This window comes from Chiloscyllium punctatum, chromosome 22 (assembly GCF_047496795.1).
Source record: "Chiloscyllium punctatum isolate Juve2018m chromosome 22, sChiPun1.3, whole genome shotgun sequence".
Lineage (NCBI taxonomy): Eukaryota > Metazoa > Chordata > Chondrichthyes > Orectolobiformes > Hemiscylliidae > Chiloscyllium > Chiloscyllium punctatum.
Genome location: NC_092760.1, coordinates 50,677,229 through 50,689,910, shown reverse-complemented (window position 1 = coordinate 50,689,910; position 12,682 = coordinate 50,677,229). Strand labels below are relative to the sequence as shown.

Genomic DNA, 12,682 nt, shown 5'->3' with positions numbered 1-12,682 from the left:
AACGGTTGTAGTGGCTCAAGAAAAAGGTCCACTGCCTATTAAAATTGGCATTAAATGAGGATTTTTCAGTATCTCCAACATCCCAAAAATAAATTTAAAACAGGCAAACATAATGAAATTTCTGGGGAAGAATTACAAGTCTTATTGAATTCTTCGAGGAGGTGACCAAGCATGTGGATGAGGGTAGAGCAGTGGATGTAGTGTACATGGATTTTAGTAAGGCATTTGATAAGGTTCCCCACGGTAGGCTTATGCGGAAAGTCAGGAGGCATGGGATAGAGGGAAATTTGGCCAATTGGATAGAAAACTGGCTAACCGGTCGAAGGCAGAGAGTGGTGGTAGATGGTAAATATTCAGCCTGGAGCCCAGTTACAAGTGGAGTTCCACAGGGTTCAGTTCTGGGTCCTCTGCTGTTTGTAATTTTTATTAATGACTTAGATGAGGGAGTCGAAGGGTGGGTCAGTAAATTTGCAGATGATACGAAGATAGGTGGAGTTGTGGACAGTGAGGAGGGCTGTTGTCGGCTGCAGAGGGACTTAGATATGATGCAGAGCTGGGCTGAGGAGTGGCAGATGGAGTTCAACCCTGCCAAGTGTGAGGTTGTCCATTTTGGAAGAACAAATAAGAATGCGGAATACAGGGTTAATGGTAGGGTTCTTAGTCAGGTGGAGGAACAGAGGGATCTTGGGGTCTATGTACATAGATCTTTGAAGGTTGCCACTCAGGTGGATAGAGTTTGTAAGAAGGCCTATGGAGTATTATCGTTCATTAACAGAGGGATTGAATTCAAGAGTCGTGAAGTGATGTTGCAGCTGTACAGGACTTTGGTTAGGCCACAGTTGGAGTACTGTGTGCAGTTCTGGTCGCCTCACTTTAGGAAAGATGTGGAAGCTTTGGAGAGGGTGCAGAGAAGATTTACCAGGATGTTGCCTGGAATGGAGAGTAGGTCGTACGAGGATAGGTTGAGAGTTCTCGGCCTTTTCTCGTTGGAACGGCGAAGGATGAGGGGTGACTTGATAGAGGTTTATAAGATGATCAGAGGAATAGATAGAGTAGACAGTCAGAAACTTTTTCCCCGGGTACAGCAGAGTGTTACAAGGGGATATAAATTTAAGGTGAAGGGTGGAAGGTATAGGGGAGATGTCAGGGGTGGGTTCTTTACCCAGAGAGTGGTGGGGGCATGGAATGCGCTGCCCGTGGGAGTGGTAGAGTCAGAATCATTGGCGACCTTTAAGTGGCATTTGGATAGGTACATGGATGGGTGCTTCATCTAGGTTAGAAGTTCGGCACAACATCGTGGGCCGAAGGGCCTGTTCTGTGCTGTATTGTTCTATGTTCTATGTAACACTAAACAGAAAGCAAATTTGAATAATGTTTTTTAAAAGCCGCAAATAAACACATCTTCCTCCAGTTAGCAAATTACTTCTCTTTGCAATCAGAAGCATTGTCAGGAATTACCTTTTGCTTGACATTTGATAGCAAATTTTCGTTTCTTGAGGGGAGGTAGAGTGCTCGTATTTGATTCTGCACATCATTGTAGAAGGTAGCCTCCCAAAACTGTTGATTCGTCCAGACGTGATGGTCTTGTACACAGGTATAGGCAAATTGGTTAACTCCTGTTGCCAATTTCTGAAGAAATCACAAAATAAATTGTTCAAACAATGACAGAATAAAAATTCAGCATCTGCATAACATTTGCTCCTGGACAGCCTATATGTAAGGGTATAGATAAATACAAGTTATTTCTGTGAAATCCCTTTCTATTAGCACTACTTGCACTTAGACTAGATGGTCTAGCGGTTCCAGAAAGCAGCTCACTGCTACACTCTCCAGGGCAATCAGGGACAGGCAACAAATGTTGCCTTGCCAGTGATGCCACATCTCATGAATGAAAAAAAATTACAACTAATTAAATATTCTGTTCATTGTAGCACAAATTACATTTTAAATTGCAAGAAATGATACTAATATGCCAAATATCTTGTTGAACGTTGCATTTTTATCCTTATTCATGCACCAGTTACGAAAGTCAGGATGGATTAATCATTTTCTGATCAGCAATCTGTAACTACTGGAATATAACAGGGATCAATACTGAGACCTCAGCTATTTACAATTTATATTAATGACTTGGGTGAAGGAACTGCTTGTAACATAGCCAACTTTACTCACAATCCAAATATAGGTTGGAAAGCAAGTTACGAGGAGAATGCATGAGTCTGCAAAATGGTACTGATAAGTTGAATGAGTGGACCAAAATTTGCCAAATGGAATATACCCTCCGGTTTCCTCCCACAATCCAAAGATGTGCAGGTGAGGTGAACTGGCCATGCTAAATTGCCCATAGTATTTAGGGAGATGTAGGTAAGGTGCATTAGTAAAGGGTAAATGTAGAGTTGTAAGGGAATGGGTCTGGGTGGGTTACTCTTCAGAGGGTTGGTGTGGACTTGCAAGGCTGAAGGGCGTGTTTCCACTCTATTGGGATTCTATGATATTGTAGAAAAATGTGAGGGTGTCTAGCTAGGCTGGAGGAATAAGAAAAAGAAACATTTTAAAATGGGGAGAGACTGCAGAATGCAGCAGTACAGAGGGTTCTGGATATCTATGGAAACACAAAACATTGGCATGAAACTACAGATCATCATCAGTAAGACATAGGCCACATACCCACTTCATTCCCGAGTCCCATGTTCCATGCAGGAAATGGTCTTCATACAAGTAAGGTAGAATGTAAAAGTTACCCAGTCTTGCCACTGTATAAGACAATGGTGAGACCATACCCAAAATATTATATATAGCTTTGTTCACCTTAGTTAAGGAGAGACAAAACTTGCATTATAAGCAGTTCAACAGAAGTTCACTATGTTTATTCCTGGGACGAGGATTTTTTCTATATAGAATGATGGTGAGCAGAGTAGGGCTATATTCAGTGGACTTTAAAAAAATTAAAGATGTTATTGAAAATAAAAGATTCTTGTTTTTAGACAGTTTCAATATAAGGGATCTCTCATTTAAGTTGTAAAGGAGAAATTTCTTCTCTCAAAGGGCTGTTAGCCTATGAAATTTTCCACTGGGTCACTGACTATATTCAAAGCTGAGTAGGATTTTTGATTGACAGTGGAGTGAAGAGAGCTATTGGAGATTGCAAGAAAACTAAGGTAAGTCCATGATCAAATCAGTCATGACCTTACTCAATAGTGGAAGAGGCTTGAGGGCTGAATGGCCTACTTCTTGTCTTATTTAATGTATATTTTTACGTGAAGAAACATATTTGAGTTTAAAGTATTTTAAGCTGGTGCTTCCAAGTAGCAAATCTTTGAGCAAATGTTTAATGGCTCTTTTCCTTTTTAGCTGGACTTTTGGCTTGTGTTACAGCTTCAAAGCTAATGCGTTTTTCTTTACTGATTCATCGGATGTGGGCAATGCTAGTTAGGCCAGCATTTATTGCCAGCCCTAGGTATCCTTGAGAAAGTAGTATATGCTGCCAGGTCACTGATGTAGGTAGATCCACAAAACTATTAAGGTGGGAACTTAAGGTTATTAGTCCAGCAATACTGCAGATCAGCAACATATTTCCAAGAGGATAGTGAGTCCATGGAGAGGGATTGCAGGAGATGGTGTTCTCATGGATCTGCTGTTGTGGTCCTTCTACATGAAAGTGGTTGTGGGTTTGGAAGGTGCTGTCTAAAATGCCTTAGTGAATTTCTGCAGTACTATCTACACACTGCTGTTGAGTGTCGGTGATGGAGGGAGTAGATATTTGTCGATGGGGTGCCAGTCAGGTGGCCTGTTTTGTTCTAGATAATGTCAAGCTTCTTGAGCATTGTTGAAGGTGCAACCATCTAGGCAAGTGGAGAGTCAGGAGTTCAGTTATGTACTGCAGGATTCCTAGCCTCTGACCTGCTCTTGTAGCCACAGTATTTATGTGGCTAATCCAGAGCAGTCTCTGGTCCATGGGTAACCTTCAGGATGTTGATAATGGGGATCCATTGATGGTAATGCCTTTGAATGTCTTTGGTCACTGATGTTACCTAGTCATGGTGAGATAATGTCTGAAAGCAAACTTTCCAGTTCAATGAGCTAACTTACATACATGTCTTTGGTAATGATTAGATTTTCTCTTGTTAAAGATGGCTATTACCTGGAACTTGCATGGCACACATTACTTGTTACTTGTCACTCGTATGCACAAGACCTGGATATTGTCCAGGTCTTGATGCATTTAGATGATTGTTTCAGTAACTGAGTCATCAGGAATGATGCTGAATGTTGCACAATGAATATCCCCACTCGTCAACTAATAAGGGAAGGAAGATTATTAGTCCAGCTAATAATGATGAAGGAACTGAAGATGGTTGGGCCAAGGACACTATCTTGAAGATGATTTTAATTGCCCTCTGAGCAAAAATGCTGGCCTAGCTAGTGATGCCCATATCCAATTAATAGAAAAATGACCCTGAACAACACATGCACAGATGTTCTTAAGCTGAGGTGACTAACCTCCAACAACTATAATCATCTTATAGAACCATAAAATTTTACTGTACTGAACACATGTTTGTATCAGCTTCCGAAAGAACTACTCAGTTAATCCCATTCTCCAGCCCTATCTTTGTTATACATCCAACTCTCTTCTGAAACCTCATATGGAATCTGCCTCCGCGACACACTCCATTTCAACTCAACTCGAGTCTGAGAAATGCCCAACTATACATACCCTTTGCTTCCCATCTTCAAGCGAATTCTAATCCAGGCTGCCAAGGATGCATCAATCCCAACATTTCTGATATGGTAATTAACTTGCCATGTGGCACTGGATCAAATGCTTTCTGAAGGTTCAAATATATAACATCCACAGTTCTACCACATCCATTAGCTGTGTCAGCTTGGTGGTGAGATAAATGGGAGGGGGGGGTGGTGCTGGGGGGGGAAGGTAGCTGGGAGTGTGATAGGTAGATGGAGGTGGGGGAGAAGGTGATAGGTTGAAGAAGAGGGTGGAACGGATAGGTGGGAAGGAAGATGGACAGGTAGGACAGGGCATGAGGGCAGTGCTGATTTGTAAGGTTAGAACTGGTATAAGGCGGGCGTGAGTAAAAACTAAGAAATTGGTGAAATCCACATTGATGCAGAGGGGTTGGAGGGTTCTGAGGTGGAAGATGAGGCGCTCTTCCTCCAGATGTTGGGTGGTTAGGGAGTGGCGATGGAGGAGGCCCAGGATCTACATGTACTTCATGGAGTGGGAGGGGGAGTTCAAGTGTTCAACTACAGAGTGATGGGGTTGGTTGGTGTGGGTCTCCTGGAGATGCTCTCTGAAGCGCTCTGTAAGTAGGCGACCTATTCCCCCAATATACAAAAGACCCCATCAGCTTGACAAAGTCATGTTGACTGTCAAGTATTAACATATTTTCCTGTAAGTGTATACTTACCTTCAAGCTGACAGGTCTGTAATTTTCTGGATTATCCTTTGCCCATTTCTTAAGCAACATGGTCACATTTTTAATCCTCTCGTCCCCCAGGACTAACCCTTTGTTCAGACAGGCCTGGAAAATTTCTGTTAATGGCTCCGCAATTTGCTCCCTTATCTCTCTCAGCAATCCAGCATGCATTCCAACTGGTCCTGGTGACTTCACTACCTGGCGCGCTGCCAGCCTTTATAACCCATCTTGTTCAACTATCACTACAGTGCTCAGTTGCTTAACATCCACATTTTCAACGTGCCTATTGTTCCTCATTTTCTAATTTGGTAAAAACAGCAAAGTACTCATTTAGTACCTCTGCCATACCCACTGCTTCAGTGGATAGCGTACCCTGCTTGTTCCTCATGGGCCCCACTTGATCCTTCACTAATCTTTTACTATTAATATGTTTGAAGGACATTTTACTATTTATTATAGTGCATCCTGCCAACCTTTACTCATGCTTCCTCTTAGATTCCCTTATTCTAGCCTTAGCCTCTCTCCTGCATTTGAAGAACTCCTCCTGATTTCTATTGCTAATACTAATCTAGTTTGCATCATATAGCTTTTTTTTTTGCTTATTTTCTCATCAATATCCTTAGTCATCCAGGGTATTCCAGTTTTGCATACCCTGTATTTATTTCCCAAGGGTATTTTACACTCTATGCAGCTCTTTTGAAATTCACCCATTTTTCATCCACTGTTTTATTCACCAAACTGTGTTTCCAATCAACCTACTCCAGTTCAATATTTAGACCCCTAAAAATCATCCCTTTGCCAGTCTGAGATCTTAATCATTCAATGATTTTTATCCGTTTCCAACATAGTATTGACCCTTATTATATTATGATTGCTATTTCCAAAATGCTCCCCACACTGATGACCTTTTTTTGTTCTAGTTATGACTCCAAACAGCTAATGTTCAGTTCTCTAATTCCCTTCCTAAACCTCTGAATAGAGAAAAGTAATACAGAAACAGAGATAGCTCAAAGCTTAACCCTTTTTTGACCAAGCATGTGGTCATATGCTTTAATATCATTGAAGGTGCTTCGTGGTCAAATTATGCTTTGTAACATTACTGCGAAGCATATTAGGACAATATATTTATGTTAAATACAAGAAGCCATTGTGTCAGTTCCTGCTTCTCGAATGCTGCCTGACCAGCTGTGCTTTTCCAGCACAACACTAATCGACTCTAATCTACAGCATCTGCGGTCCTCACTTCCGCCTGGTAGGAAGTTCTGTTTTGTTAATGTCCCTGGGCTCAAATGCAGCATCATGGACGTTCGGAATGGACTGAATTGTCACCATCTGAATCATGAATGATTCTGTGATTCTAACTAAGGTAGTCAGACAACCACAGCAATCTAGATAATTGACTGGATTCAGTCTAAGGTTGGTTATCTTCTGGACCAATATCCTTGCTTGAGTCTCCAAGGAAGCAATTTACAATTTTGGCCAGACAACCTTCGCCATATCAGTTAACATGCAGTGGTCTTGCGGGCTGTGCTAATTCAATCAAGTACTCTTCCCATCTGTGAGACAAGACTTGGTGATTGCTACTCAAGAGACTAAGGATAGTGAAAGTGAAGGATGAATGCAGCTGGCAAATCACATAAAGCACGTGTTTTGAATATATTTCAAACAAAAAAGATAGTTGTTAACAGAAGTTAAGCAACATATAGATTCACCACAGTAGATCAGCAATTAAAGGGTTAAAACTTGTGGCTTAATCAAGCTAAAATTAGATTCTGGGCTAAAATTCCAATAACCAAAAATGCCTGTGATTTCTGAAGTAAAACAGCTGAAATATTAGCATACAGCAAACGTAACTATAACATAGTCCAGAATGGTGAATCTGCCAGAATGTGATGTCAGTCAAGTTTGACTTCTGCACTATAAGCTGACTATCTATAATATTTTAAATGGAGTAACATGCAGTCATATTACAAGTTTTACATTTATCAAAAAATAAGATTTTGGTTTCTGAATTTTTTAATTTCACCTTCTCCAAATTTGAGATACATTCTGGAGGTCACAAGAATGTGGAGGGATCGCATAGAAAACTATAAACTTCTAACAGAAATAGACAAGGTAAATGCAGGAAGGATGTTCCCGATGACTGGTGAGTCCAGAATCTGGAGTCACAGGGTCTGAGGTACACCTTATAGGACTGAGATCAGGAGAAATGTCTTCATCTGGAGAGTGATGATCCCATGGCATTCTGTGCCACAGAAAGCAGGAGACATAAACATTTTGAATTGAGTTTTTTTAAATCTACCTTCCCCTTAAAGAAAATTTGTGCTTTAGGCTTGGTTAATAATTTGTTAGGCAGTTTGTGTAACTAACTGTAGAGTATCTACTTTATATTTAATAAAAATAGTTCATGTGTGCACTTTTTGGTCTGTTATTTACTATTATTGAAGTTGAGGCTTCAAGAACTGAGTGCCCGCATCCTGCAAACTCAGGTTCTGTTACTTAACAATCAAAATTTGTGGTCTTAAACTCCACATCAACAACAAAAAAGTACATGATGGATTGAATGGTGTAATAGTCCTACTCTTACTAAACATAGTGAGTAATGCCATAATATGTGTGCGAGTAATAGATTAGTGATAAGTTCTTTTACATGTAGACGTTATGTTTTGTTATAGAGGTAAAACAAACCTTAATATTTCTTGTAGTTCTGAGCTATAGAACTAGCAAGTCCATTGTAATCTGCAAAACATTTTTTCCAAATAATTGAACTCAATGATCTTAGATTGAATTGCCTTAAAAAAAACAAGGTTAACATGCTGCATCTCAGCAGTATAATAATATGCTATGCATTGTGAGGAATAGTGCATCCATCATTATTAATAATGCACAATCCAAATTTATCATGAACTTACCTTGGGATTCACTAGTATTGGTAAAAATCTTACATTCAGCAAATATAATATTATACATTGTCAGAAAGGAAAGAAAATAATTTTACGAAAATAACAGAGCTGAAATGCAAAATTAAATAGCATTTGCAAATATCCTGAGTGATTGCAGCTTGTTGTATAAATTGTAAATATAAGAGCAGCAGTGGCTATAGAGACAAGATTAGACGCTTACTGTAAAAGCTACATCTAGACCCAAGATTATCTGCTCACAATACTAAAAGGGATAGTGCAAGATAGAACTGAATGATAGGAGAGAGTATTTTGGAAGAAGGGATTGGACAAGGCAATATAGATGTAATGGCACAGTTCTCATACATGTTGGTCTTTGAGGGCGGCAAGGCATATTGAGACAATAACTGCCAAATAACCAGGCTTCATGAGTAGAGAAATTGTGTTATAAGCAGGGAAATTATGCTGAACCTTTAAACGCTCTGTTCAAGTCACAACTAGAAAAGTACATCCAGTTCTGGTCAACAAGGTTTTTTTAAGGAATGATATGAAGGTGCAGAGGAGATTAGAATGGTAGAATTCAGCTGGAAAGTTAGGTTGAAGAAGCTGGCTTAAAGTAACAGAGGTTCTGGGGAGACCTAATAGAGGTCTACTAGATTATGATTATAAGGTGAACAAAGGAAAGCGGTATCTGTTAGCTGATGGCACAAGGACTAGGGAACACCAATTTAAGGTTTTATGCAAGAGATACAGGGTGGCGTGGAAAGGAAGGAAGGAAACTGCAGAAGAAATGTTTTTACATAGTAAGTAATTCAATAATGACGTGGAATATATTATCTACAAAGACTGTGGAAGTAGAGTTGACTACTGATTCCAAAAGGAAATCAGAAAGGTCTGTGAAGGAATATACAGGTGAGCAATGGGATGAAGGAAGTTGCTCAACAGAGAGCTAGTATGGTGTTAAATAGTGTTCTCTGTGCCAAAATTACTCTATGGATATACTAATGATTTATAAAAAGCTTTTGGGTAGAATATGGTAAGTCCATTGTGAAATCAATGAATTACAAATGTAATTCAAAACAAATAGCTTACTAGTTTTTCTGAATCTCTCATGCATTAAGTTTTATGGATGCCAGCTGATTTGATTTAGAATCTTCCAATAAGTATCTGACACGCCCAATGTTGATGTATTAAATGTCAGTAAATGTTTTGACTCTTCCCTTCTTTGACATTCATATATTCATATTCGCAAGACTGAAACTAGAACTGCCATTGATTTCCCTCACTCTAACTGAGCTGCACTGAAGCCTGGAGTATTGCTATTCCCAGGATAAACTACATCACATTCATTTTTTTTTTAAACCTACAATTGTGCTGAGCTACCATAGGCAATACCACTACAATAACAAAGATTAACAGGCTGCTCCCTCTTAATAAACCCACTACCTAGTTTATTAACATAACATTGACTCACAAAAAGGCATTTAATCTCAGGAGAGGCTCAAGTTTTAAGCTTGAATTTTAACAGAAGGACACAGCATGACCTCAAATATATTTAATTAACATAGAATTTGAAGACCTTTCTCTTCTAGCTATTGCAACTCTCATTTTAAGCACATATTGCGCTAAATAGATAACATAATACAAAACTTTATTCACAATATCAGAGAATCACTCACGTTTGCAAAATGCACTGAATTAATGCTAATTTTTTTTCTAAATCCTAAATTCGTTCTGAAATGAGCAGGACATACTTAAGCATTCATGTTTCATTAGAAACTCAGCTCAGGGTTTATTTGAAAGTTTGAGATGGCTGTAGATTAATCACTTTGTACAAAATGTGGAAACATAAAAATTAAAACAACTTTTCGACTGCTAACATAATAAAATTAAGAGAGCACATTAAGCAAAAAAGTATAATCATAAAAAGATTAAGGCAAAGACTCAAACTACAATGCCTGATAGAAGAAAGTAAATTCTGGCATCTTCAGCCAGTTCTTGATGGATTAAGCACATGGTCTGGATCTACCCATAACTGAGAAACTTCAATGCTGAAGGATCTTGCCAAAATTGTTAGAAATTAAAGTAGTACCCCATGAAGTAGATGAGGCACGTTAAGTTAATTAATTTTAAGATGTCCAGTGTTTAGCTGCCTCACAATTCGTGACCTAAAATTACACAGACCAATTCCAATAATAAATATGAAAAACAACTCAGACATAAGTGAGAGTTATCATGTTTGCAAAAATATGTCTCTGCAATAGTTACGAATATATTTCGCATAAGCAATTTTGTTTTAAAGCCAAGTACATAAAAACAGCACGATAATGAGAAGCATCCAACTCCTAAGGCCTAGCCAAAAATGCATAAAAAACTTGTGGCAAGAACAATACAAACACTCCCCACAAAGCAAACGCTTATAACAGCACATTTTCTTTAAGCTAGACCATCATTGTTCCTTTTCTCATGTCTCATCCAACATCATTGTTCCTTTTTTCTTGTTTAATACTGCATTTTTTCTGTCAAGAACAATGAAAATTCTTACATGAATAAACCTGATAAACATATGCTTTCCTATAATCTGTACCACAGAGAAACCAACAGAAGAAATAAAGAATTCAAAAGTATTAAATGGTGAAGAAAAAATCCAAATATAAATGAATATGAAACTAAGCATAATGCATGACAAATCTTCCCATCACGCTGAAACGATAACACTCATGACAACTTTTCTCGTACTTGCTTTAGCATCTGTTGTGTGCAAGAGACTTTGACTAAAAATCTCAGGCACTAGAAATGAAATTCAAAAGTAGAATCATTGGTAGGATTATAGCTGAATGGGTACGAATGGAACCAGACAATGCAATCCCACCCAAACAGATGATAGTGGGGAGGCATGGAGGAGGTTGGTTTTGACAATTATATCAAGGACTGCAAAGATAATAATCACAGAGGACATAATTTGATAAAAACAATTTTATATACTAACTGGAATGAAAACTTGATTTGAATGATTTAAACAAGGAGTTTGAGGAAAGGTGGAAATGGATTAGGAGGCAACATAAGCAAGGACCTTGGGAGAGAACAGGAGGTTGAGAATGGAAGTATTTTAGATGACAAGGTCAAGGTTTAGTCTTTCAAGGAGGAGGGTTGACAATGGCAAAGTTAAAGGAGAGGGAAAACCATCAGAAGAAAGAGAGTTGTTAATAATGTGGACATCAGGAAGGGAAGTTTATTTGGAATTGGATAGAGGAAGCAGAAGATGAACTTGAGAAACAAGAGCATAATTGCACCACCATTGAATAAGATCATGGCTGATATATTCTAGCTCTTCATTGCTTTCAACTCCTGATATATCAAAATCTATCTACTTCCTCTTTAAATATTTAGGGTGATCTAGCCTCCATAACTCTCTGGGTTAGAGAATTCTACACAGTCACTACCCTCTCAGTTTTAAACAAGTATTTCCTTATTTGGTGCTGTGTCCCCCAGTTCGAGGTTGATCGGTTTGCGAAAACATCTTAACATCTATTCTGTCAAACTGCTGCAAAACCTGGAATGTTTCATCAGAGCTCTCCACATCTTCTAACTAGTTAAAGACCTAAATGTCTAGCTTTTCTTGGTATGTCAACCCCTTTATATCAATGAATTGCTTTTGGACTGCCTCCTATACAAAAACAACTTTTTCTAAATACTGGAACCAAGAAGTGCCAATAATACTTTAAGTACAGCATCACCTATAATCTGTTCAGTCATAACAGGACTTCCCCATTTTTAAACCTCAACCCATTGTAATTAAGGCCAAAATTCCACTTGCTTTTTTAGTTATTTGTTGTGAATGCAAGCTAGCTTTTTGGGTTTCATGTGCAAGAACACCCATATTCCTCTATGCGGCACTTCTTTGGAGTCTCTCTCTCCATTTCAGTAATGGTCCACCTTTGATTCTCCTATCAAAGCACATGACCTCACACTTTCTCGCATGAATTCCACTGACCAAGGTTTTGCCCACTTAATCAACCTGTTTATGTCCCCATCCAGATTCCTTAGGTTTACTCATAACATGCCCTCCCACCTATTTTTAGGTCATCAGCAAATTTGGTTAGATTACACTCTGCCCCTTCCTCCAAGACATTAATAGAGATAGTAAATAATTGAGCACTTAGGTCTGAACCTTCTTGCACAGTTGGAGAGGGGTTTAAAATGATGGTAGAAGTTTGCAATGGAGAAAATAAACTTTGGTTAGCTTTAATTTCATGAGGAATCTGGGATAGTAAATGGTTTTAGCAGATAATAGCATGGCTAGATAATGTTTTATATGCTCCAGCAGATCTTCGGGTAGATGAATAA

General features: G+C 38.8%; 1 protein-coding gene across 1 annotated transcript in view; it reads right to left on the bottom strand.

The window, feature by feature from the left end:
* The window catches only part of sbf2 (SET binding factor 2), a 568,047-nt gene that overhangs the window by 122,876 nt on the left and 432,489 nt on the right, over positions 1-12,682 (bottom strand). The window contains 1 exon segment of the mRNA XM_072592265.1: positions 1,459-1,629. Within this exon segment, the coding sequence (XP_072448366.1) occupies positions 1,459-1,629 (171 nt within the window).